The 26886-nt window shown below is 47.1% G+C and overlaps 2 protein-coding genes across 4 annotated transcripts in view; both read left to right on the top strand.

Annotated features, from left to right (window-relative positions):
* Window positions 1-769: 769 nt before the first annotated feature.
* On the top strand, window positions 770-24442 carry zfyve16 (zinc finger, FYVE domain containing 16). Of its 3 annotated transcripts, none has more exons than XM_084483377.1 (18): window positions 770-937; window positions 2385-2493; window positions 2722-5000; window positions 5834-5930; window positions 8514-8690; window positions 9770-9909; window positions 10988-11249; window positions 13372-13494; window positions 14442-14597; window positions 15513-15737; window positions 16410-16492; window positions 16631-16735; window positions 16981-17131; window positions 17552-17632; window positions 18020-18182; window positions 20894-20999; window positions 21931-22107; window positions 22822-24442. In XM_084483377.1, the coding sequence occupies exons 2-18, from the start codon at window positions 2424-2426 to the stop codon at window positions 22978-22980; spliced, it is 4554 nt and encodes a 1517-aa protein (XP_084339503.1). In that variant the 5' UTR covers window positions 770-937; window positions 2385-2423; the 3' UTR covers window positions 22981-24442. The 3 variants fall into 3 exon arrangements, with proteins under 3 accessions (XP_084339503.1, XP_084339505.1, XP_084339504.1); XM_084483378.1 differs by lacking the exon at window positions 770-937 and adding an exon at window positions 1354-1383; XM_084483379.1 differs by lacking the exon at window positions 8514-8690.
* Window positions 24443-25395: 953 nt separating this feature from the next.
* The window catches only part of LOC311363008 (SEC14-like protein 2), a 10370-nt gene continuing 8879 nt past the window's right edge, over window positions 25396-26886 (top strand). The window contains exons 1-2 of the mRNA XM_084482927.1: window positions 25396-25500; window positions 25911-25986. Of these exons, the coding sequence (XP_084339053.1) occupies window positions 25447-25500; window positions 25911-25986 (130 nt within the window). The 5' untranslated portion in view covers window positions 25396-25446. The remainder of the gene's footprint in view (window positions 25501-25910; window positions 25987-26886) is intronic.

Below are 26886 nucleotides of genomic sequence, written 5' to 3'. Positions count from 1 at the left end.
TTTGATACAATTTCTAATATATTGGTCACCCTTTCATTTGATTTTCACCTTTCTCAGCAGGTCATAGTCAAATTGTATTAACTGTTAAAGTCATTACCTGTTAACTGCCATTACACTTAAACCACACAAAGTTGAATCTTCAGGTCAGGGATGCGGGTTTTGTTAAGGACAACAATTTGACTGACCTACTTCTTTAATTGAACGTTTAAGACCAAACTGATAGTAAAGTGTTGAAACAGCGCCATCTAGGCGGTGTCCTCCAGGATTATATGACAACCTTGTTGACAACAAACCCTTGTGTGACTACCCGAGATAACCCGAAATGCCACTTGAAATTCCCTGGCATTCACCTTCAAATCAGATTTTACACACATATTTTACGATTTAGATGTTAATAATGACACTTATCCAAATTGGTCTATGTAATTTACTAGGATAATATAGGTGTCTGATGTGTAATATTTTATATAATATGATAGAACATGATATTTTTTTAAATATTTGACTGTCAAAGGTTTTTTTTTGTAAAGATGCTTTAAAATTTGGGGGATATCACACGAATGTGACAAGAAGTGAGTTTGGACAAAATAGTGTGGCTATTGTGGGAGTCACGTGTCATGTCCCCCTTATCTGAATGTGGGTGTTTTGTTCTCTGTGGTAACGTTACCAGTGAGACAAATGGTATCAAACATTTCACTTCGTTTCGTTTGTGTCCCATTCGTCTCGTCTCCTTTGACCTCCCAGTCTATTCAAGATGGCCGACTGAACGCCTAACTTGAACCACATACCTTTAATTAAACTGACCGTTCTAGGAGCTGTATGCGTTAACGTACAACGCCATTTAAACGTCAAGAATGGCTACTGTTTTTTGGTTGAACTCAAAACACGTGTACAACCATGGAGGACGAGGCGAAAGAGACGGAATGAAACCTTTCTGGTAAACATGAGAACCGCTAGCTGCTAGTAGCCAGGCTCCCAACCAGCCGAGCTACGAGCTATCGCCTAGCTATGCTACTAACAGCTATGCTACTAACAGCTATGTTAACGCTAGGCTAGTCAGGCAGCTACGTTAGCTGCTAGCTGTGCTACCACTATCATCTACGTTAGCGTGAGGTTGTATCAAAGCCGACTGATAAACTTGAACGACTTTCGTCCCACTAAAGTGTTGAGGACCATAGTTTACTGTAAGTCGATCGGCTTGTTGTGTCGACTGATGCTTCGGTTGTCACTCACGTTTTTGGATGCAGAAGTCTGTTCCTGGTCACTGTTTTCGTCAAACCTGTAGCTCTGCCTACGTTGTTTATTCAGAAAGTTGCTTGTGTGTGTTTAGTTTACAATGCGTGTCGGGCTGGTGTCTGACCCTGTTGACCATCTAAACAGCCGGTATGTTTGCATCGCCTTCGTACAACGTTATTCCGGTTTTAAAGTGGTGTGATGTATTTGTGGCTAGGTTTAATGGCTATGTGGACCATGCAATCTATCTTATCTCATATCAGATACAGGGAAATATAAACAAGGGAGCATTAACTTTACGTACTACATTATAAAGTACAGTGCCTATCATGCTTCATCACATACATGCCCTGATCTGTATCTGTGGTCTGTTCTACGGGAGGTAACGTTAGGCCCAATGTGTTGGCATCCTTTGAATCTGCACTTTACTGAATAATAACATTTAATTTGCCTCTTTACGAGCCTCTTGGACAGTGATTGTTTTAACACAATTCTAGGACGTTTAGTTGTGGGATTATTTAAATCGGTGCACACCAGTTATACTTAATGTAGTCTGTTTATTAAGCTAATATCAAGGATACTAAAAGTAGGTTAGTAATGACAAATCAAGGACACAGGCCTTTCTAAAGTTGGTTTCACTGCACACACTCCCTAATTTCAGCACATTTAACACTGATTAAAATAATGGAGATGGTATTTTGTCTTCACAAATTAGTGCAGGCTAAACGTACGCTATGTAGGAATAGGATATTAACTATGTCATAATGGGTATTGACTTGAGATTCCAGTGGTCTTTGGACCACAGGTTAGGCTTGGGCTGTAACTTTCCTCAAAAGTTACAGTTTTTACTGTCTACCCCTTAGTAAGGTATTGATTTAAAAGATAATTTACGGTATTGTAGACATTTGAGACATTCCTGGTAGTTGGTATGGGAGAAAGGACTTTTCAAGTGAATACATTTGCCGGTAGCACAATCTAAATACTGCATTTAAGTTATTTGGAAATATTGTATCAAATAAATATTTGACCTCGTTGGTATCGAATATGCATGCTGATGCTGTCTTGATTATCCCTAGCTATAATCAGAAACGTTGAGAGAAGTGAAAAGAAAACATGCATATCATATGTCGTTGTGTTGTGTGTGGTTGAAGGATGTAGCGGTGTGGCGAACGGCCTCCCTGTCACACAGCATGGATAGCTTCTTCAAGGCTGCCGTGTGTGACCTCGACAAGCTGCTTGATGACTTCGAGCTCAATACGGGTAAACAACAACAACAACAACAACAACAACAAACACTGTACCTGCCGTAGTCAGTTTTTTCAGTGTCATAAAAGATGAACAACCTGTGTATGCCTCATAAAACTCTTTTAGGCTCAGGACTTTCTGTTCAAGGTGCAGCGTGTAGAATGTAGTGGAATCTTGTGTAACGAAACTGTTGTTACCGTGTACTTCTTTGCTTACTGTATTTTTCTTGTTCACCCTTTTCAGAAGAGCACGACTGCAGAACCGTGTACCTGAAGTCCTCCGCGCATGCCGTCCCTTCGCCGGGCCCTCAGTGTTTACCTCCGGATGGTTCCACGCCGGGGCCACCTGGCCTGCCCGACCTCAACTCTCTCCACTATGGCTCTGCCCCCGGCTGCACCGACCGCCCGGCCAGCCACCAGCACCTCCACCACCACCACCACCCGCACTCTGGGCTCGACAAGCCCAGGGGACAGCCTCTCACCGGCGTGGACCTCCTCTCCTCCGTGGACCGCCGGCCCGCCAAAGGCTCCACGCCTCCGTGTCCGGACCGCACCCTGAAGCCCCAGTGCGACCTCGTCAGCGACACCAGCTCTGCCATGATGGACCGAGCCGGCAGCCGTGACACCTTCAGGGAGCTGGACCTGGCGGAGAGACGGATGGAGAAGGAGGAGGAGGAGGAGGAGGAGGAGGAGGAAGAAGAAGAAGAGGAAGAGGAGGAGGCCCTGTTGGTGGATTTTGCCAGCCCTGTGCTCCCCCATATATGGGAGGGGGCGTGGGCCAATCGAAGTGGAGGCGCTGTGGATGCTGAGCTTCAGCGGGCGTCAGGTGGGAATGTGGAGTCGCTGGGTCAGATGGCAGAGGGATACTCTGCCTCCCTCAGCCTTCTGGACGTCATTCTTCCGGCCGCAGTCGATCGGAGCTGCGAGCCCGCCGACGACGCCGTGTCCATTGCATCAGAGCTCCGTGAGGATGATGATGATGATGATGATGAACATGGTGAGGAGGTGGGGGATTTGTCTCATGCGGTCCAACAAGTGGGGAACTCTTTGGGCTACTGTGAACCAGCATGCACCCTGCCCGATAACGCTCTCCACAACGACTACAGCAACGACAACAACGACACAGTCTCAGAAGAGCCACCAGAGGAGCCAGCAGAGGCAGGCCAGAAGCGGGACAGCGGTGAAGCAGAACCCCCCTATGCTCCGGACACCTCGGACAGTGTCCCGGCGAGGTTGTCCTGCCTGCCCATGGCCGTGTCCATGTGCGGAGCTCTCGTGAACTCGACCAGAGCTGCGAAAGACTCCCTAGAAGCCGAGTCAATGGGGGACGCCGCGTCGGTCGTATCCGACAGCACGGAGGCGGAGTGTGTTTCCCCCTCAGAGAGCGGCGCGGGCAGGTTCCATTCCGACGAGCGAGTGAATCCAGAGGTCACTCGTCCCCCCCGGCAGCCAGCAGGGGGCGGTGTCTCTCTCACCCCCCGGCCCCTGTGTCTGGGCTCCTCTGACGCCCTCCCGGCCCTCGCCGCTCTCGCTGCGGCAGAGTCTTGCGTCGCAGAGGAAGGCTCGGGCGACTCCCCCGAGTTCGGTTTCGAGTTCCTGCCCGAGAGCGACCAGGCGGAGCTCCTGGTCACGGACGAGGAGCTGGACGCCTTCCTGCAGGCCCACGCCGAGGCCGAGCAGGTGGAGGGGGGGGCCTTCCTCGCCAGCCGGTCTGGCGAGTGCGCCCCAAGCTGCGGCGGCGGCGGCGGCGGCGGCGGCGGCGGCCTCTCCGGCCTGTCCAACGGGGACAACGACCCGGAGCGCCGGCCTGTGGAGGAGGAGCCGGGGGTCTGCTGCGAGGACCCCTCCGACGCCTCTCCGGAGGGGGAGCGCAGAGCAGCCGGCGTGCCGACGGGCGAGCGTCCGGACCCCGCGCATCCAGCCGCCTCGCGTGACTCCCTCAGCTCCTGCCAGCCGGAGCCAGAACTCTGTCCCCGTGTGAAGCCCTCCACCGCCGCCAACGCCCCCGTTCAGCCCCCGCGTGTAGCCAGCCCTGATTCACAGTCCTCCTCCTATGGAGGAGCGAGACCCAAGCAGCTCCACTGCCAGGCTGCCGCCTCCTCCCCGGCGGCCGAGGAAGAGCAGCGGAGGCCCGCCGCGGCCAGCGCCGGCACCGCCGCCGCCGCCGACGCCGCCGACGCCGCGACCCCGCCCCCCGACGAAGACGCGACCCCCGCCTCCCCGCCGCACCCCCCCCCCCACCACCACCCGTCCGTCGGGGACGCTCACGACAACAACGGCGACCCCAGGCTGCTGTACACGCCGCAGGGTCACGACCCCTCGTACAACGAGCTGTCGGAGCCCCCGCCCTACCCCGGGGACGCCTCCGGGGAGCGCCCGGGGTCGGTGGACGAGGGCTCGGACGAGGGGCTGGGGTGCAGGCAGCCGTCGTGGGTGCCGGACGCAGAGGCGCCCAAGTGCATGGGCTGCGAGCTGAGGTTCACCTTCACCAGGCGGAGGCATCACTGTCGTGCCTGTGGGAAGGTGTGTACCGCTGCCAATGTCTTTCTAAGGCGGGCGTTTAAAAAAAAAAAAATGACTGGGAGCATGATAGTGGAGGGGTGGAGGGGTGGCTGAGAGGTGCTGGGTTGGATCCCGAAAGCACCCGTGAGCACGACACCCTAACCTCTATCTGTTAAAGAAATGACACTCCATATTGAAATCAGCAATTCAAGTTTAGGTTGCCAATGCAAATTGCGTTTGATAACAATCCAACGTCTCCAAAATGACTCAGTAGTGAATAGTAATAGTAGTTTTAGACATTTTATTGTTTATTTATATCTAAGTATATTTATATTTATATATTTTTCATATGTAGCACTTTATTGTTTTATGGGTTTTGGCTCAGGATTGAGTTGAGGGCAGAAATGCACTCGCATGCTGGCCGAGGCTGGGGCATCGTTGAATTAACAACAAGCCCTAGGACCGGGCCTAAATATAGCTCTGGTGTGGGGGGGGGGGATGGGGAGAAGCATGAGTCAGCATCCCCCGCAGCTCCTTTATTGATCCTCAGTCAGTTATCAACTCAAGCAGGAGGTTAGGAACTGAAGGCCCCACTGATTAACACAGTATTAGGCAGGGTCTCTCGGCGGTACGCGCCACAAAACACTGGGTGGTAAGCAACACACACACATCACAAATAGAGGTCAGCCAGCCTGTGTCTTATATCGAACTGTGTTCTTGTCGTGTCGGCAAAGCTCAGTGCAGTCCTAGTGCTGGCGACGGACGGACGGTTATTTGATGTGGTCATACCATCGAAGGTCCATTGTGCGGATTGCACTCCCTCACTCCTCTTTTCTCCTCTTTCCTTGTGGCAGGTCTACTGTGCCATCTGCTGCAATAGGAAATGCAAGCTCCAGTACCTGGAGAAGGAGGCGCGTGTGTGCAACAGATGCTTTGAAAGCATACAAAGAGGTGAGATGCGTATGGCTTGCAACATTCTGTACCGGGTGGAGGATTTATCAAACAAAGGACCAAATGAAAACCTTTTTAGTTGAAAATTCTAGAATGTAATGAAATGACAAAGGACTTTAAAGCTTATATTATTTTCATTTTCTTTTAAAGAACACAAGACTGTTAATTCTCTAATAAGACACTGTCACATGTAGGCGTGTTCAGTGGCCTTAGCTCGACAGAATAACAGGGCCATGGCTCGCAACAAATCCCCACGGGCCCCAGTGTCGTCACGACATCGTGGCCTTGTGCACTAGACCGGCCAGGCAACATGCAGACCATAAATTAGGTTTAGGTGTGTTGTCGCATGTCAACATGCACAGACAAAGTGATTCTTGAGATTGGCATGGATTTATGCTCACATGGTGACGCACGCGTGACACATAGGGTGAGGACATGTGGTTAATGTATGGCGTTACTCAACAGTCGTGTGACGTGTCTGTCGTGTTATGTGGGAAAATGTATGCAATGCACCACCATTTTTCTTGTTTCCCTTCATGAAAAGTACATTGGATGGAACACACTGATCCAATACAGATAAACAATATATACAAATAGCTTGAATAACAGCAAAATAAGACACTACAAGTAATAAAATGGCACACAGATATGTTTTTAATTAACAATGTTTTATTGGTCTTAGTTAATTGAATTAGTCAATTACGTTACGTTAATTACATTAATTACATTTAATAATCGTGTGTCTAGTAGTCATGTGGCTTGGTTCAAAGCTTGGTCTCTGTGTTGTGATGACGAATCACTGCTTTGTAGAGGCAAGCATTACAGCTGGGACTGCAGTCCAGAGATGGAGATGGGGAGGGGGAGGGGACGAGAGGGGGAGAGCGGGAGAGCGAGAGAGAGAGAGAGAGAGAGGAGAGGGAGGGAATGAGCCAGATCGGGTAGAGAGGGCAAAGGAGGAGTAGAGAGAGTTATGGCAACATACTGGTCTGTGGTCCTCTCTGTTCGGTACTCTCCTCACAGGTCTGGAAAACAAGCTCTGAGCTCTGTCTTTTTTTAAATGTAGTCTCTAACCAGGCTGGAGAGACAGAAGTAGTGATCTTTGTTGATCTGTTCCGGCCGGCTGATTGGCGGAGCGTTGCGTTGTGACATGGTCGCTCTATCGCCCGCCCCCTTTCCCAGCTACCTCGCTCTCTACGGTTTTTCATCTCTCTCATCGGCGGTGTGGCTATGAACTGGCGTTAGGACGGAGGCTGAGCGCGCACGGCTCTGCCCCCTCTGCTGTGGATAGCTCTGTGGATAAGAGGCTGTGAAGCACAGATCATCAGAGCGAGAGACCTGGCGGGGGGGGGGCGGGGGGGAGGGAGGGCGGGGGAGAGAAGAACAAACTGGAAACCATCTGCGTCAGGCTTGTATTGGACTGGAGTCAACATGGGCAGGTGGACAGGTTGGGTGCTGTTGTTGTTGTTGTTGTCAGAGTCCATCAAGAGCATGAGGTAAGCATCCTTTGGATTGTCAAAAGCTGGGGGAACCGGTTGTTGTTTTTTCTGTATGTGTGCGGTTCGTGATGTTCTGTGTCCTTGTTTGCGTGTGCGGTGTGCGCCACATGCAATGTGAGGTTTTTTAAAAATGAAAGCGTTGTATTTTTAACGCACCTATTTATGGCTTGCAGTTGAGAGCCTCCTCAAAAATGAGGTCACCACTTCAGTCTGTAGCCCCGGAGTAGTTTGATGCCAGCCCACCTCTGCCTGCTGTTTTTTTGCTTTGTCATGCCCCCCCCACCCCCCCCCCCCACCCCTCCCCACACACCCCCCACACACCCCCTTCTACTCTCCATTAAAAAACTGAATCCGTTGATACTGAACTTTTAAAATTTTGCATTCAAGTGCCAAAATCTGCCCGGACACGTACAGAAAAGTACAGATGACAAGATGAATTACGTTGCATGCAGATGGCGTCAATACAACCAGGTTACTAGAGCTGCATACTGCGTGATGACTCCAACGTAGACGTCAAGATTGATAGTGCTATAGCTTTAGTGACACCAAAAGCAGAAGCCATAAGTCATTAGACTCATTCACTCCCATATTCCTATCGTTCCTATGTTTACATTTGACTAAAGGTGAAGGTGTTAGTGTTAGTTCTGGGGGCTAGCTAGGGGAATTAATTAATGAACTCAAGGCAGGCAAGGCAAGATGATTCAGTAAGATCCTGTTTTGCTGAATCACTTTGTCATGCAATGATATTAGAAGAGCAAACGGAATTGATAGACAATGTTATTGTGTTTAAAACAAATTAATAAATTAACTAAAACAAAATATATGATGTATATATATATATATATATATATACAGTATATATATTAGTCTCAGCCGACAATACAAAATAAATACTTTCTTCATGTAAACACAAAATCACTTAGGACCCAAAAGCTCAACAGTTTTGCACCAGGAAAAGAAACAAGGCAAGAAAACGAAGCAGGAAGGAAGATTGAAGTGAACTTGAAAACTGTGAACCCTTTTTGAAGCGGTGCCCTGATGACCGCCCAGCAACCACCTCCTGTGTCCCTCTTGTCTTCTCCTGTAGCCCTGGCCCTGGAGCGCATGATGAGTCCCACTGGACCCAGCCCCAACCCTAACGTTCCCTCTGAGTACTGCAGCACCATCCCTCCCCTACAACAGGCCCGGGCAGCAGGCACCCTCAACTCCCCCCCTCCCACCGTCATGGTGCCCGTGTCCGTTCTCAAACACCCCAGCAATGACGGTAACCAATGTCCTGTTCATTCAGTCTTTAGTTTGTCACGGTTGTAGCTCTGTGTCTGGTTACGTTCAGTCTAGTTTGTTGTGGTTGTAGCTCTATGTCTGGTTGTTCCCATACGTTCAGTCTTTAGTTTGTCATGGTTGTAGCTCTATGTCTGGTTGTTCCCATACGTTCAGTCTAGTTTGTTGTGGTTGTAGCTCTATATCTGTGGCTCTGGGCATACCTCTTCATTCAGTCTGGTTTGTTTTGGGTGTAGCTGTATCGTCGTACCTCTTCATTCAGTCTGGTTTGTTTTGGGTGTAGCTGTATCGTCCTACCTCTTCATTCAGTCTGGTTTGTTTTGGGTGTAGCTGTATCGTCGTACCTCTTCATTCAGTCTGGTTTGTTTTGGGTGTAGCTGTATCGTCGTACCTCTTCATTCAGTCTGGTTTGTTTTGGGTGTAGCTGTATCGTCGTACCTCTTCATTCAGTCTGGTTTGTTTTGGGTGTAGCTGTATCGTCGTACCTCCTCATTCAGTGTAGTTTGTTTTGGGTGTAGCTGTATCGCGGTCCTACCTCTTCATTCAGTCTGGTTTGTTTTGGGTGTAGCTGTATCGCGGTCCTACCTCTTCATTCAGTCTGGTTTGTTTTGGGTGTAGCTGTATCGTCGTACCTCTTCATTCAGTCTGGTTTGTTTTGGGTGTAGCTGTATCGTCGTACCTCTTCATTCAGTCTGGTTTGTTTTGGGTGTAGCTGTATCGTCGTACCTCTTCATTCAGTGTAGTTTGTTTTGGGTGTAGCTGTATCGTCCTACCTCTTCATTCAGTCTGGTTTGTTCTAGTTGATCCGGATTCCGATAGCCCTTTAAAATTGCTTCTGTCACAGTTGCTCTGCCGAAAAATACAAATTGAACCTCAATTATACAAAATCACACGACAAATAAGTACAAAATCTAAACACAAAAATACAACAATACAACAAAAAACGTGGTAGTGTAGGAAGTGCACGGGTTCCCAAAGCGCCACATGTGACCGGCGTGCGACCACTGTAGCCGGCGGCGTTGTGACGGGGCGGCGGCGGCGGCGCTGTGCTTGTGGGCGCAGGTGGTCCTCGGGAGCAGAAGCGCGTGTGGTTCGCCGACGGCATCCTGCCCAACGGGGAGGTGGCGGACACCAGCCGGCTGGTGGTGCCGGGCCGACGGAGCTCCCAGGAGACCAGCCCCGTCTCCCCGGACCCTCCCACAGTAAGTCTCTGTCTCTCTCTCTCTCTCTCTCTCTTTCTCTCTTTCTCTCTCTCTCTTTCTCTTTCTCTCTTTCTCTCTTTCTCTCTCTCTCTCTCTTAGTCTTTCTCTCTTTTTCTTTCTCTCTCTCTCTCTCTCTCTCTCTCTCTCTCTCTCTCTCTCTCTCTCTCTCTCTCTCTCTCTCTCTCTCTTAGTCTTTCTTATTCTCTTTCTCTCTCTCTCTCTCTCTCTCTCTCTCTCTCTCTCTCTTTCTCTTTTTCTCTCTCTTTCTCTTAGTCTTTCTTATTCTCTCTCTCTCTCTCTCTCTCTTTTTCTTTCTCTTAGTCTTTCTTATTCTCTTCCTTTCTGATTTTCTTCCTCTTTCTTATTCTCTTTCTCACTTTCTCTCAGTCTCTCTCTCCCTCCCTCTGGTGGTCCCCCTGTCCACAAACATCCATCCATCCGATGCCCGTTCTATGGTCAGGAAGGTTCTCATCGTCTTTCCATCAAGCATTGTCCATTTCAACCAAAGAACGAATCATAGCCAAATAAATAGAGCCTCACCGATAGGAAAACTTTAAAATGGTGTTGATTAAATGATGTAATTACCTCTTTATAAATCCCACCTTGGTGGTTGAACCTCTAAACGGAGCAAATCCACGTAAACACCAAAAGGTTAGGAACTCCTCACCATATTGTTCATTTTGTTTCTTTAGCTCTTGATATTAATATTCATGCGGCCCGAAGCATTTCTGGAAGGTGAAAAGCAAATCCCAAGGAGCGGCTCCACCAGAGGACACCACAAGATTCTTATCGAATAACGGCCTATATCTTTAATATCGGCTGATACATCGATATCGGTAATTGTTTACTCCCTAATGTCAGTATCTCCATCCGCCCCTAAAATCCAACATCGGTCGGGTTCTGCAAATAAACCCAAAAAGATTGAACGAATTCTGCTAAAGTAAGGATTGTCAAATTGCCAAAAGGTCAAAAGGTCACCCCTGTGCTCCAAGTCCTTGTTGTGTTGTTTCCACTGCAGCCTCAACAAAGACAAAAGCACAAACGGCCCTTAACTCCAGAGCGTCCTTTCTCCTTCCAGCTCAGCCCGGGCAGCTCGGACGTCCGGCCCGGAGGAGGAAGAGGAGGAGCAGGAGGAGGAGGAGGAGGCGGAGGAGGAGGAGGGTCTGCTCCGGAGGCCCCTGCGGCCCCAGAGGTGGTGCGTCCCCCGGTGTCGGGGCCCTGGGACTACGCCCTGCTGTGCAGCATCGGGTGTCCCTCCAGCAGGGGCTGCAGCATGCTGCCGGAGGCTGAGGGCGAGCTACCCCCCCTCATCATCACCACCGGGGATGATGAGACTCAAGGTGCCCCCCCCCCCCCCCCCCACACGGCCTGGTTCTATTTCATTCCTACTGACCGGTGCTTTAGCACTGGATGTTCCATCTCGTGCACGTGCAGGTCGAGTAATTATACCAACAAAGTCACCTGTGACCTGAGAATATCTATACATTCCGGAAGACACCAGAGGATCTGTTCCTGCTATCTTCTCGCTCAGGACACGCACATGTTGTTTTGTTGTAATATACCAAATTAGCTTGTCGCAAGTAGCCTTGTGACTCAAGGGTTGGCGCCTCGATTCGACTTTGTCGACCAAAGGCTGCAAGACTTGCAATTTGTTCGATTTCGGCTGCGGCGGGGGTGAGTAAAGTGTGTAGGCTACGCGTAGCCTTCGGCTAGAGCAGCAGCTAATATCACCTTTCCACCTTCGCTTTAATTTGCTTAGAGCGTCAGTTTTCAGTCGCTGTGTTATTCTTCCGGTCTCGCACCGTTGCTCGTGTGCTTTTCGCCTAAGCCCGGTTGCTAATTCGCATGCTCGCCAGTGCGCGGCTTGGGCTCCCAGCCGCCGTCGCTGTATTTGTCTAGGCCGGTTGCGTACTTTGATTTGATCGCCCTCATCGGGGTCATACTGTTTATCGGGTGCTTTCGCCGAAGCCCCTTTGGCTCAGGCTACTTAATTTATAGCCTGCTTTAATTTGCTCTCCAGTGGGCTCTCCGTCACTGTGTTATTGTAGGGGTGTCGCGTCGTTGCTCGGGTGCTCTCACCTAAAGCCTGATTGCCTGGCCTACTAATTAATTTACTCGACATAGGCTAATATATTTTTGCCGACATGTTAAGCGCCCTTAATTGCACTGCCTGCATGGCCCCCCTGCAAGAGGAGGATGGCCATGACCAGTGCCCTGCATGTCTCGGGGTTGGGCGTCTGAGGGAAGCAGTGTCAGATAACCCATGCGTGAACTGTAGTCTCACGCCTCATGCACCGAGGCTAGCCAGGTTGGCTGAGGTGGAGGGCGGGTTGCCCCAGGGTCGCCCCCTTCAGGTGTTGGTCCTAGTGGCACCAGGCGCCGTGCCTCGGCAGCTGGGGGACCCCCCCCCCACCCGGGAAGTCCCGTAAGGTCGACAACTTGCCAAGCAACCAAGTGGAGACGCTTTCAAACAAGGTTGCTCAGAGTGCTCAGGGTGCAACCAGCTCAGGTAGCGTCCCTTGCCTCTCAGGCTTTCTCTCTGTGGGGGGGGGGGGGGTCTGTGGGCGGCTCGGCTAGAGGGTCAGTGTCTGGCCGTGGCACTGTTAGACCAGCCCTGCGTATCCATCCTTCCTACCCAAACAATTGTCTCCCCGTCATGTAAACCAATCTATGGAGTTGGCTGCTTTCAATCCCCCAGGCTCTCCAGGGGGTGCTGAAAGAGTGTCAGACCCGACAGCGGGTCTGACACTCTTTCAGCACCCCCTGGAGAGCCTGGGGGATTGAAAGCAGCCCTGAAAGAGCACTGACAGTCAGTAGGAATGAAATAGAACGATAGTTACCTATGTCACTACGGTTCTATGAATTCTGGATGACCGCCAGAGTTCTCCGTCACTCAGCCTTCTCGGATTCCGCAAGAAGATCCAGTTGGAACAGATCCTCGGTTGACTTCCGGAATATATAGATATTCTCCGGTCACCCCAGGTGTCACACGAGTATAATTACTCGACCTGCGCGTGTGCGTGAGATGGAACATCCAGTGCTAAAGCACCGCTGAAGGTCATCCGGAACTCATAGAACCGTAGTTACATACGTAACTGTCTTTTCATTGGGTTATATTTTTCGTATCAAATGTTTTATTTCTTATTAATTGACCACGTGTGCCTTGCATTATAAGAAAACCAAACACTAGACAACGACATTAAAAACACAATATACACACAGAATCGACATCCATTCGGATCAATAAGGATCAATAAGGATCAATAAGGATCCCTTATTTGTGCATTTTCTGTTCATGCTGACTTTTTCTGAAGTCCCAAAAACATTATAATATCATAGAAGGTAGGTTAAAGGTATTGTAATATAAATGTCATGTAATCATTATACAGCTAGTCTTTAATTAATCATTCATTTAAATATTTCAGCCTGTACTCATTTTTCTATTGTATTTGTTTTCTCCAGCCGTATTGGTGGAGGAAGGTCCCGCCCCCTGCCAGATCATGCTGCTATTGGAGGAGGGGGGACCCCAGCCTTTGACCTTTCTTCTGAACGCTAACCTGTTGGTTAACGTCAAACTGGTGACATGTGAGTCCAACAAGAAAAGATCCATGTTTAACTTTTCATTAATTATGTGTTCATGTATTTAATGTATTTAATGGTGTTGGTTTCATGAGCCTATGTCTCTCTGGTTTACTTGGTATTTATGTTATAGTCTATAGTTTACAAAGTATTTATAATGTAGCCTATAGTTTAATAAACTTTAATTTGTATTTATAATGTAGCCTATAGTTTAATAAACTTTAATTTGTATTTATAATATAATAGCCTATAGTTTTCTTAGTATTTATAATGTAGCCTATAGTTTAATAAACTTTAATTTGTATTTATAATGTAGCCTATAGTTTAATAAACTTTAATTTGTATTTATAATGTAGCCTATAGTTTTCTTAGTATTTATAATGTAGTCTATAGTTTGCTTAGTATTTATAATGTAGCCTAAAGTTGACATAGTCTATGGTTTACTTAGTATTGTGTATTTTAGTCTATTGTTAACTTAGTGTTGTGTATTTTGGCCTATGGTTTACGTTGTATCTGTATTGTAGCCTGTGTCTCTATAGTTAACTTGGTGTTTTATATTGTAGCCTGTGTCTCTATAGTTAACTTGGTGTTTTATATTGTAGCCTGTGTCTCTATAGTTAACTTGGTGTTTTATATTGTAGCCTGTGTCTCTATAGTTAACTTGGTGTTTTATATTGTAGCCTGTGTCTCTATAGTTAACTTGGTGTTTTATATTGTAGCCTGTGTCTCTATAGTTAACTTGGTGTTTTATATTGTAGCCTGTGTCTCTTTGGTTAACTTGGTGTTTTATATTGTAGCCTGTGTCTCTTTGGTTAACTTTTATATTGTAGCCTGTGTCTCTTTGGTTAACTTGGTGTTTTATATCGTAGCCTGTGTCTCTTTGGTTAACTTGGTGTTTTATATTGTAGCCTGTGTGTTTTACTTATTATTGTATTCTGTGTACTTCCTGTCAGACTGCGATCAGCGCTGCTGGTGTTTTGGCTCCAACGGGCTGCAGGCGCTGGGCCAGAGAGAGCTCGTGTTCCTGTTGGAGTGTCTGCCAGAAGAGAAGACCCTGCCAAGGGACCTCTTCTCGCTCTATCTCAACATTTATCAAGACGCCCAAAATGGTACAGAATCGCGTCCAAACACACACACGGAAATCAAATGCATATTTCCCCAGAGTTTACTCTTTAAGATGAGGTTTAATCAAGGCTGGGGTTTTGCTAGGGAAGGGCTTTAGCTATGGTTTAGCTATGGTTTAGCTCTAAGCTGGGCTTTATCTACAAATTATGTATTAGTTCTGAAAGAAACTGAATGTAGATAGGGTAAGGGTAAGAGTCGGTTGTAGCTGTGGCTGGGCTTTACCCTTTTAACTTTTAGCCCTCAGCAAGGGTTGAGCTTAGGTTTAGCTGTTAGCCAGGGCTTAGCCTAGCCTGGTGCTACCAGACCATCGTACTTCATTTCATTTGTACAGAAGGTCTGGAACTGCTGTAATTGGCAAACGTTCACTCACTTGGAGGCGGGTGTCTGTTGAAGTTTAAAACTATTGGATCTGCCCAGTGCCACTCTGGATCTGCCATAACCAATCGCAATAGCGTTTGGTCGTGACGTTTGTCATGCGCCGGGACCGGCCGGAAACTACGTTGCGTGCATGCGCAGGCTGTGTACACGAACAAAACAAGATGAAGCGTGAAGATGTCTGTCAACGATAGCTGCAGGTTTTGTTCATCTAATTTTAGAGTTCAAGGAACAATTACAAATTCTACATTAATATTCGATAGTAAGGACAGAGATAATGTTTGCAGTCAACTGTCGAGGCTGGGTCTTGTCATTGACAATACGTCGCTACTTCGACGTCATCGTTCTCAGCCACTTCCTCTGTTCGCTGATTGGTCACACAGAAATTTGTTCGGGTAAAATCCCACTAACAAGCCCCAGCCCCAGACTGACTACTGAAGGGAAAATGAAATTTGGGCGGAAGTAGGTGGGCGGGCGGAGCCAGGCTAGGCTTAGCCTATGGTGGTTTTCCCTCCTCCTCACAGGGAAGTTTGTGGAGGACCTGGGCAACGTGACGTTCACCAGCAGCTTCCTGGGCAGTAAGGAGCACGGGGGCATGCTGTTCTTCTCCCCCACCTGTCAGCCCCTGGAGGGCCTGAGCCTGCCTCCCCAGCCCTGCCTCTTCGGCCTGCTCATCCAGAGGCTGGAGGTGCCCTGGGCCAAGGTGTTCCCCCTGCGGCTGCTGCTGCGGCTGGGCACTGGACACAGCGGTAGGGAGCGGGGAGGATGTACACAGCTTTTTTTTTTAGTAATTGTGATGGACGACATGTACTTGAAATGTAAGATAACCACCGCCAGGAGGGTAAATAGACTATAGCCGTTAAATAATCTTGAAGGGCATCAGTAGACTGAAATGATGTGAGATTGCAACAGATTTGATGCAACAGTTTTGTGATGGTTAATGCATACCTTGATAACCCTTAATAACATCTTTTGCGGTTATTTACGGATTTTCTGTTTTCCATCACTTTAAGTTCATCATGAGAATGTTAAATTGTAAAGTCCTATAGTAATCTGGAGATATGTAATAGTGTTTGAAATTATATATTTCGCAAATCAAATAACTTTTAACTTTTATGGAGCAGGAATGATTTTCTGTTTGTTATCATAAAAGCAATAGAACTAAATAAAAAAAAATAGAAAATACCTTTATGTAGGAGTGCTTTATTTGAGGCAGTGTAATGTCATATTGAGACTAAGCTAAATGTAATTCGGATTGCAGTGCCTTATTTCTTCTAGTGCAGTAGCGTAAGATGCTACTGTATAATGCTAAACTAAAGGCTATGTGCTAAGCTATGCCAGTATGTTTATTGGCTTATTTGTGTTTGTGCAATAGGGCTGCATAGGCGTGGGAAGCTAACTGTCTCATGTGTGTATTGCAGTGTACCCCACTACGCCCGTCAGCACACGCTTCAGGGAGTCTGTGTACAGAGAGACGGGACACACCATCATGAACCTACTAGCGGTAAGACAATGCCACAATACCCACGTCACCCGGGAGTTATCATAGACGGTGGTCAGTAGGACTCGTGTTGTTGTTGTAGTACCCTGCTCATCCACGGTGTGGTGCAGACATCAGAGACTGTAACACTGTGCTCCACAGGACCTGAGGAACTACCAGTACAGCATAGCAACAGTGGAGGGCCTCAGGATACACATGGAGATGGGCCACAGCTATATCGACATCCCCAAGAGTCGCTTTAATGAGGTACGGTGTCGCTCTCAATCTGTGACAACTAGTTGGTTTAATTGTCAACACTTAATTGATGAGATGGAATCGGTTGGTTAATGTTGGCTACTTTGCTAACTGGTTGAATATAAGTTACTTGATAATTTGTTATTTTAGTTTTATTTTTTTTAACACTGATATTTGGCTAATTGGTGACACTTTGGTAATTGGTTAAGTGACGTCACCCAATGAATGGGCTGACTGTGGACCTTGTGTCTGTGCAGATGCAGAAGGTTGTGAACTCGTCCAACGAGCATGTCATCAGCGTGGGAGCCACCTTCAGCTCGGAGGCCGACTCTCACCTGGTCTGCTTCCAGAACGAAGACGGAAACTACCAGACCCAGGCCAACAGCAAGCCTGGCCACACGCGCACAGGTACCTTCCACACCTTATACAGCTACATTACACCCTTAAACTGTAACGTTATTTAGATGTTCACAGAGTACAGCAGTGTTTACAGCACGCTGGAAACAATCGCTGTTATTAACCAGCCCAAACTCAATATTCCCGTTCTGATCAGCCCCGATTCCGGTCGTAAATATCAAACATGTTGATAATTCCAACTGGAATCGCCGCTGTTCAGACGGGCCTCCCGCTGGCAGAGCCTGTGGAGCCTCTGTCAACGGGCGGGCCGGTAATGAACCAGGTGACAGGTGTTTGGTAACCTTTAGAACATCATGCTGGGTTTAGCCCTTCAGGTGGGGTTGCTATGGCCTCCTCCTCCTCCTCCTCCTCCTCCTCCTCCTCCTCCTCCTCCTCCTCATTGTGTGCGTCTGGGCCTGTGTTGTGTTGCAGTCACCGGAGCCAGTTTCGTCGTGTTCAACGGAGCTCTCAAAGCGTCTTCGGGCTTCATTGCCAAGTCCAGCATCGTGGAGGGTAAGCCCACCTGCTCCTACGCGCCCTACTCAACTAGTGGCCGTCTCGGTTCTGAACGGACGCCCGCTATGGGCCTCCTTCGACTAGTGGCCATCTCGGTTGTAAACAGTCACCAGTCGTTATGTGCCTTACTAGCCTGGCAGCCATCACCAGAATGGCCGCTGTGTGCCAACAGCCCATTGACACATAAACACATAAACTGTAGCTGTTAGAGTGCGGGGGGGGTTCTTTTCTTTATGGGGTTCTTACATCATTTACATCATGTGTGCTTATTAGGAAGTCAAACATCGAGATCGTGATCATATATCGATTTGTCACAGTGCTCAACAGCTGATGCTCATGTTTCTTCGTTCATTTCTTTGCATGTGTGCGCGCGTGCGTCTCCAGACGGGTTGATGGTTCAGATCCCGCCCGAGACCATGGAGTCCCTGCGCACGGCGCTCAGGGACCAGGCGGACTTCCTGATCCCGTGCGGGAAGAGCGACGGCGGGGAGCTGCGGGAGAACGTGACGGTGCGCTGGGTGGACTGGACCGCCTCGCTCAACGTGGGGTGAGAGAGACGCACGGGGGCCAGCCGACGACCACCGTGACCAGCGCCGTGTTCCACTGTCCACGAGTACACTTAAACACAGTACACTTAAACGCAGTACACTTAAACACAGTACACTTAAACACAGTACACTTAAACACAGTACACTTAAACGCAGTACACTTAAACGCAGTACACTTAAACACAGTACACTTAAACGTAGTACACTTAAACGCAGTACACTTAAACGCAGTACACTTAAACACAGTACACTTAAACGTAGTACACTTAAACACAGTACACTTAAACGCAGTACACTTTAAACGCAGTACACTTAAACGCAGTACACTTAAACGCAGTACACTTAAACACAGTACACTTAAACGTAGTACACTTAAACGCAGTACACTTAAACGCAGTACACTTAAACACAGTACACTTAAACGTAGTACACTTAAACACAGTACACTTAAACGCAGTACACTTAAACGCAGTACACTTAAACGTAGTACACTTAAACGCAGTACACTTAAACGCAGTACACTTAAACGCAGTACACTTAAACGTAGTACACTTAAACGCAGTACACTTAAACGCAGTACACTTAAACGTAGTACACTTAAACGCAGTACACTTAAACGCAGTACACTTAAACGCAGTACACTTAAACGTAGTACACTTAAACGCAGTACACTTAAACGCAGTACACTTAAACGTAGTACACTTAAACGCAGTACACTTAAACGCAGTACACTAATGCCGCTTTTCCACCACAGCTCGACTCGACTCGACTCGCCACGCCTTTTTTGCGTTTCCATTGGCAAAAAAAGTACCTGGTACCTAGTACCAGGTACTTTTTTTACTTTTTTTTCTGTACTACCTCCGTCGAGGTTCCAAGCGAGCGGAGTAGGTACTGTTGTGTGACGTAAACAGGCTGCTGGTAACTGATTGGCCAGCGGCTGTAAACGGGAATAATCACTCAAAGTTAAGTTGTGTCCGGCGTGGTTGGAGTCCACGAACCCGCTCCCGAGGGGGACACTGATCAGCGTTTCGCCGTGTGTGTCGCTCCTTTCCCAGGGCTAGAGTTAGGCTACACGTGGTTGTGTGTGTCCGGCGTGGTTGTGTGTGTCCGGCTGGAGTCCACAGACCCACTCCCGAGGATCAGCGTTTTGCTGTTTCTTTTTAGTGTCGTTCCTTTCTCAGGGCTCGAGTTTCGCCTCCATCAACGTTACCGTATGACAACAATAGACGCGCAGTCATTGCGCTTTTTATTTTATTTTATTTCCCATCATAACCTTTCCCGGGAATCAGGAAATAGTCTTGATCAGATTCAGATTTCCCGGGAATCGCGTCTCCCGTGATTAAAACCTAATGACAACCCGCCCATGTTGGAGAGGTTCTTTTCTACGACCCGCCCACATTGAAGAGGTATTTTTTTAGATGGAAACGCGACCAAACCGAGTCGAGTTGAGTCGAGTCGAGCTGATACTGTCGGTGGAAAAGCGGCATAACCGCGCTCACTGAGTGCGCTGATTTGCAGACAGTGTCGTTCCGAATCGACTACTCCGCGGTGCACTGACCGGGAATTACGATCGCGGCTCCTCCCCCCGCAGTAAACATCCCGCTTTGAACGGTGAACTCTTTACGCATAGTAGCTATAAAAAGCTATAAAAGCTACAAAATGACTCCATTAACGCCGGCTATGTGGAAAATGCGACGCCGACGTTGGCTCAGCCCGGCGCCGCCTCCTCCTCTACGGAGCTACGATGGCTGCGGTTGAGTACGCAAAAGTGTGCATCGATCCACACTCGGCGGTTTGACCGTTTTGAGTCCACCATCCGGGTCCTTTCAGTACACTTATTTTCGCCTTGATCTGAATTGGAACGCGGCCCTGCGCACTCAAACTAAGTATAGTGAGTACGGATAGTATGGATAGTGGCACACAACACAGCACATAGTTCCTCTACCGGCCATGGGACCCTGAACGATTTGGGGAAGTAATCTAATAGCAATTATTTCAACCAATATTGCGATTGCGATTTAGTACGTGATTTTTCTTTTTAAGGTTCCTTATGTTCTGTATTATTCACTAAACAGGCAATAAGACGTTCTATAGTATGACCAACCGATGGGAAGAAGTCAACATATAAACTGCTCTTTCCTTTAGGCCAGGCCTATGTGTTGAGATCAATTGATGCATGAATTGATATTATAACATCTGTGTTTATCTATTGAATTGTAAAAGAAAGATAAATACGAATCTTACTGATCTGCAGTCAGTAACAGTAACAAATCACAACAAAAGAATGATCGCAGCCTTTGCGCTTTGCAAATTGAGTTCTATTGCACCGCGACGCTGGTTTGAATTGGATTCATCGTTCAGCCCTAGTGAGGATGATGATGATGGTGATGATGATGGTGGTGATGATGATGATGGTGATGATGGTGGTGATGATGGTGGTGATGATGATGATGATGGTGATGATGATGGTGGTGATGATGGTGATGATGGTGATGATGATGGTGATGGTGATGGTGATGATGATGATGATGATGATGATGATGGTGATGATGATGATGATGGTGATGATGATGGTGATGATGATGATGATGATGGTGATGGTGATGATGATGATGATGGTGATGATGATGATGATGATGATGATGATGGTGATGATGATGATGATGATGGTGATGATGATGATGATGATGGTGACGCTATGTCCCTGCAGGGTGACCAGCGCCGTGGACGGCCGGTCGCTGGACGGCGTTCACAGCCTCCGGACGCAGCACGACTCTGAGTTTGAGTCGGACGGCCGCGTCATACGATGCACCGAGGTGAGCTTCAGCCGAGCCTCTGTTTGTTTTTTGAACCACGTGAGAAAGTTCCCTGAAACAAAATATTAAATGTCAGGTTGCACGTGATGTGTGCTTTTCAAACGTAGTAGCCGAAACTATAACCTCTGTTATGGAAGCCCCCATGGAAGATTTCTTCCATGGGGGCTTGTGGGAAAGGGAACAGGGATCAGCGGCAATTTGCCTTTTGCATATTAGCAACGCAACGTCAAGACGCGTGGCATTGCTATATCATGTGAAAGGTCGAAAGACGGAAATGTCCCTGAGTGTTGTCAGAAAGGTCATCCCAGTTATTAACCGGGGACTAAGTGTTAAAGGGGCTTACATCGGCATCACATCAGCCCACCATGTGAACATGCGAGTAATGTGAAAATGAGCCTTTCGACAACTGAGCCTTTGGGCAACTGGACTGGAGAGTGAATGACACAAAAACACGGGGCAATTCCAAAAAAGAGAGTGAAATTTTATTCACTTCCCAAATTAAAGACCGAACCATAAATAAACAAAAGAAATTCCTTGGTTACAAAATATAAATGAATTGTTCAAAAAGAAAAACTATTTTCTGGCCTAGCCTTGGCATAATTTAGCATAACAGCCTGGCAAGTACTGGCCTCTGGTCAAGCCAGTCGTACCTTTCCTCTTTTCCCAACACAAATTGACTTCCCTTAAGTAGGCTCACTAGGCTCACTAATTAGTGGACCAATCAAGGCCAGTTAGGGCGTACCATTTACTGTGGGGGAACATTGCCTGGCCAAGGCTGCATGCGGGACCCCTACTGCCCCCTACTGCCACGGAAGTACAAATAACCCGACACACCGGTCCTCCGGCTGCAAGTGAGAAGGGTTTCACTCTCTCACGCGGGTGTAAAGGAGAGCGTTGATATGAATCCGTGTGTTTGTCTCTTCCCGGCCAGGTCTTCTACCAGCTGAAGAGCACAGAGGGTTGCCTAGCGACGGTGGTGTCGTCCAGCAGTGTGTTCCAGAGGGAGATGTCTCTGGCCACCTGCAGTGCCCTGGCCCCCCACCTCGCCGTGCTCGCGTCCCGGGGGATCAACTCCCTCGCCCTCCGAGTCTCCGCACAGGCGGACGTGGTACGCCCTGAGCGTGTGTCACGTGACACACGGGCTACAGAGAACACACCTCTTCAGAAGTCACCGCGTTCAGAACTCTTCATCCTGTCTTTCTGTCGTCCTTCCTTCTACCTTCTGCCGTTATCTATTCATCTTGAATCTCCATCTTTAAATATGTTTGATCTACGTACTGTATCTTCTAAATATATTTATAAAACGGGTGGCTTAAATCAAGTGATCTGATTGGTTCCCAACTGTTGTATATTGAGCGTATACACACAGCTATGACGCCCGTTCAGTTTACGGAGTTCAGTATCACTCCGTGCCTAACTCTAACTGTTGTTTATTTATATATAAAAGCAATAGCATAGTTCACTGAAGCCTAAAAACATGTTGATTGATGGAGAGGGTGGAAATGTTGTAAAGCAATAGGCACACGGTGAGTGAACTCGATAGAAGGCTAAATTGCCGGCGAACCGAGCTACCGTCTGTAGCCTAGCCTTCTCTCTGAAGGACACTACAGTGTGTTGCATAGGAACCGCCGTACACTTTGCCGGCAGCCGGGAGGGACTACTTTTTTGTATTAGTTAAAAAAAAAATGCTTTTCCGACCACAGTGAAGGGGGTCGCCATATTTTTCTGAATCTATCTCTCCATCTATGTATCTATCTTTATCTTCCATCTTTTCCGTCTTCATCTCTCCATCTCTCCCCGTGTCCCCCCCCCCCCCCTCCAGGTGGAGTACCAGGCGGGCTCCGGCGGGCGGCTGCTCCCCCAGTGCTACATGAACGACCTGGACAGCTCCCTGATCCCCGTCATCCACGGGGGCAGTGCTGCTGTGCCCCAGGTCCCCGTGGACATGGAGTTCCTCTTCTACATCACGCACATCATGTGACGACCCCCCCCCCCCCCCCCGCGCGCGCACGCACGCACACACACACTTAGGCACGCACGCACACACAAACACACACTAACAAAAGGCACGCATGCACACACATGAACGCACACACACACACACACACACACTTGCATACACAGACACTTCACTTGCACACACATGCTTACATGCACACACGCACACGCATAAACGCGCACACACACACACCTACACACTCCCACATGAACACTGTACGGAATATCAAGGACAAGCCAATGAGGGTGAGGGTGAACGTGACCGTGGTTTCCCCGGCAACCGAACGCTATAGACTATGGGGAAGACGGAGTGCACGATGGATTTTTAAAGATTGTATGCAGAGATACGAGACTCAAGCCAGGTTTCTGTCGGGGCGTTTTCTGTTTGTTTTTGTGGTTACCAAAGTGGCTTTGATCCAAGAGGCCAAACACTAAACATGTAAAATATTGATAATATGACCAAATATATGAAATGATTCTATTTTCTTCTGTTCTGGCCTCGGTCGGCTCCTCACATCTCAGTGAATTTCTCAGATGGACTCTGTCTAAAATGATTTAGATTTATTTATTATATTCCCTAGGGGTCAAATGATGTGTAGTATCCAGTGGAATGATATGAAATGAATTGGTATGATGGTCAGATGTGTGTTCAGTGTTTCACACTACATCTATGTGATGATGGGGTGCATCGGTAAAATGCTGGAACTAATTTACACTAGTATTCTTTTTATCGCTTCTAACTTGAAATGTAATATTTAAACTGCACACGATTCAAGCGGTCAGCATTGTATTTTCCCTGCCAAACAAGGTCTTGTAGTTAGATGTGGTCAGGATTGGAAGACAAACACCCCAAATAAACTCATCTCAATAACAACAGTCCATCTCTGGTTAGTAAGAAATATCCTTGCTTTCCCTCCCATTTAAATCCTCCCCAGATACCTTTGCTCTCTTCTGTCATTTTGTTAACTATGTTTGCTAGTGTTTTTTCAGACAAGCGGTCATTACCAAAACACCAGCATCACATGTTCCTGCTAAAAGCCACTACATTCGGTTTCTCTCATGTAAACATGCTGTCCTTTAAAACTAGGCTTCAGAGCAGTTCAAACACAAACAACTCTGCATCCATCTGGATAAGTTAGTTAAAGCCTTCCAACCCCAGCACCTCTTGACTATTTCATTGTAAGCTCAACGCTAGAGAAGGCATCGTGCTAAAATATGTGTCTTTACAGAAACACTAAGGTACGCTTACATGTGCTGACGCTTTTCAAGTGAATGGTGGGCTGGCAATTATCCTCCGTTGGCGAAACCAACAGTAACACGCTGTCAAAACGGATGCAGGTCTGGAACCAGATCAACATGTACTTGAAGTATACTTCAAGTTGCCAGCTAACCTCATCAGCCCCATAATAGCCGTAGCTCTTTGTTCTCCAGTGTATATGCATTGCTCTGTCAGACATTTTAAAGATATTAAACTATTTTTGAAACATTTCGTATTAAAAATTGTATCAAAAGGACTACAAATGAATATTTTTGATAGAAAGTATAAAGGTGCATTACGTTCATGTAAAATAGTTAATAATTTGTATAACAAACCATTTATCACAAATGCAGTTTCAAAGGGCTTAAGCAAAACAACGATATTGACAAATGTTAAACATTTAGTTAACCTAATTTATTGCTAACAATTGCAGTTTGTAGTCCAGTGAGTTGTCTATTGGAGGACCATATCACTTCTCGTAGGCTTAACAAAGTTTGTGGCAAAACAAAAGGCATTCATTTATCTCACATCAATCACATTGAATTAGGATTTCATTTATTACTTATTTTTTATTATGTAGTCTCCTAAAAGCCTATCAACAAATTAGATATGTGCGAAGCATATAGGCTTTATTTATGTTAATTTTAGTTTGCAAACATGTCCGTGTCTTGGTATCTAGCAAATGAATTGACTTAATAAATATATTGAGGCGCTTTAGTTGTTTTGGTGCAGCTTTACGTCTCTACGTCAAACAGGAGCTACGTCATGAAAATTCTTATCGTCTGGGAGCAAACGGCGTCAAGGCCGCGGTGTTACGTAAAACTCCTGTGAAGCAGATGTCTTTGAAATCAGACGTCGATGTTGGACTCCCAACCAAAAAGAAAAATAATGTCGAAACAGGCACAATTTAGGCAAGATTTAGGTGTAGGTCTCCTTTTTAATGAATCATGTATATTATAATATAATTTAGAATAGTCCACATTCAAAACAGGATATGATTCTAGCTTTTAAAAAAACGAATTACTTGTGAGTGACTTAAAAACTTTTTCAACGTGTATATGGAAGTGGGAGAGTCCCTCGGGGGCCCAGGGGGCGGATCTCTACCGCTGAATGGAGATTCCCTGGAACCAAAAGGATAGCGTCAATACCACCTATGCCTGTTGCCTCTGTGCGTAAAACCTGACCGACGCCATGAGTGGGAGAGTGGGAGACCTCAGTCCGAAACAGGCAGAAATATTATCTGAGGTGGGTAATCCGAAATATAATAGCCTAATACCAGGATTTATCTGACATTGACTTTTTATACACCACGTTGCTTTTTAGATACGGTGAGGATAACTGGCTCACATTCCTAGATGCGCAACGCTGTTTAGCCTATTGTTAAAATAAAAGACACGGCATGCTGAAAAATACATTCTCACTCTTTTTCTTTTTAAGTTACTTTAATCTTGCTGCAAAAAAAACAGGAAAAAAACTTGCCTATGCTCAATGAGTGTAGGCCTAATATGACATAAGGTCACATAATGACCCTACGTTATTTCTACTTGTTGCTCGTTCTTAGCTTTTTATTATGTAAATTCGGTTTGTTCTAAAGTGACCCGATGTGTGTTCTTGTTTTGTGTTCTGACCCATTGCTGCTCCTGTCCCGGTCCCAGTTTAGGGAGCGGGTCCGGGACATCCTCCCCGCCCTCCCGGCGCAGCATGACCACTACCTGCTCCGCTGGCTCAGAGGTGAGAGACCCTGGTTGGATCCCCATACCGTCCACCCCCACCACCACTCATAACCAGTAGCACACTTGATAGACGGGCAGTTGCTCCTCCGCTGTGTTTGCCATTGGCTTTTTACCGTTGATTGTTTACATCGTCTTTGTATATATATATTTTTTTCTATTATGAGGCTGTGCGGTTCTCTTGTCAGACACGTCTATGACGTGACCCGTTAGACGTCGCCTGTCTTGCTCCTGATCCCAGGTCAGGGAGGGGAACCCGTGAGACTTCAAAACGAGTCTGCGGATTGACTAATGCTCAGTTCTACCCACTAATGAGACGCCAACCTTGTCCCATGAATGAAGTGAGCTAGCAGCTCAGTTCAGACTCATGTCCTGTGAATGTCAAGAGTCTGTCCCTTTGGAAAGGAACAGGTTTGACTGTGGACTCCTGTAGCTCCCTGGCCTGGGGGCATTTCAGTCTCTCTCACTACAGTTGGTTACTGCAGTCGGTCAAAGACAGGGATGTCGGAAGTAGTGAACTATACCAACACCAGAGCAACATGTTTATCAAAAACGAACAAGCAGGTATGCCTCATGGCCTCATTGTGATGTAATATGACATTAATACTAGGCCTAGGTTATGCTCAAGGTATAGCATATAGATATGAGGGCAGTTGTTTGCAATTTTCTCAGCTCTCCTCTAAATGAAAACCAGAACGTTAGGCTTGAAAATAAATAAATTCATAAATGAATGAACAAATATCCCGTTATCCCTCCAACCAATTTTCATCTATACAATTATAAATAACAAGGTCTGTTCTGTCATAATACTGTAAAGAGAGGAATGTGGTGATAAGAAAATACTTTAATTTAGCTGATAGCATTCTAGCATTGGTGGGGTCATTGATTGTATTAGCATGAC

This window comes from Micromesistius poutassou, assembly GCF_964030765.1.
Source record: "Micromesistius poutassou genome assembly, chromosome: 18".
NCBI lineage: Eukaryota > Metazoa > Chordata > Actinopteri > Gadiformes > Gadidae > Micromesistius > Micromesistius poutassou.
This window is presented reverse-complemented; position numbering and strand designations above follow the sequence as displayed.

What these genes read in the sequence shown, in the direction of transcription:
- zfyve16 (XM_084483377.1), top strand. Translation starts at nt 2,424, where the DNA reads ATGGATAGCTTCTTCAAGGCTGCCGTGTGTGACCTCGACAAGCTGCTT. An exon ending in CTTTGAAAGCATACAAAGAG is followed by an intron (nt 5,931 to 8,513) that starts GTGAGATGCGTA and finishes CTTCTCCTGTAG; the next exon opens with CCCTGGCCCTGGAGCGCATG. An exon ending in GCGTCATACGATGCACCGAG is followed by an intron (nt 21,000 to 21,930) that starts GTGAGCTTCAGC and finishes CTTCCCGGCCAG; the next exon opens with GTCTTCTACCAGCTGAAGAG.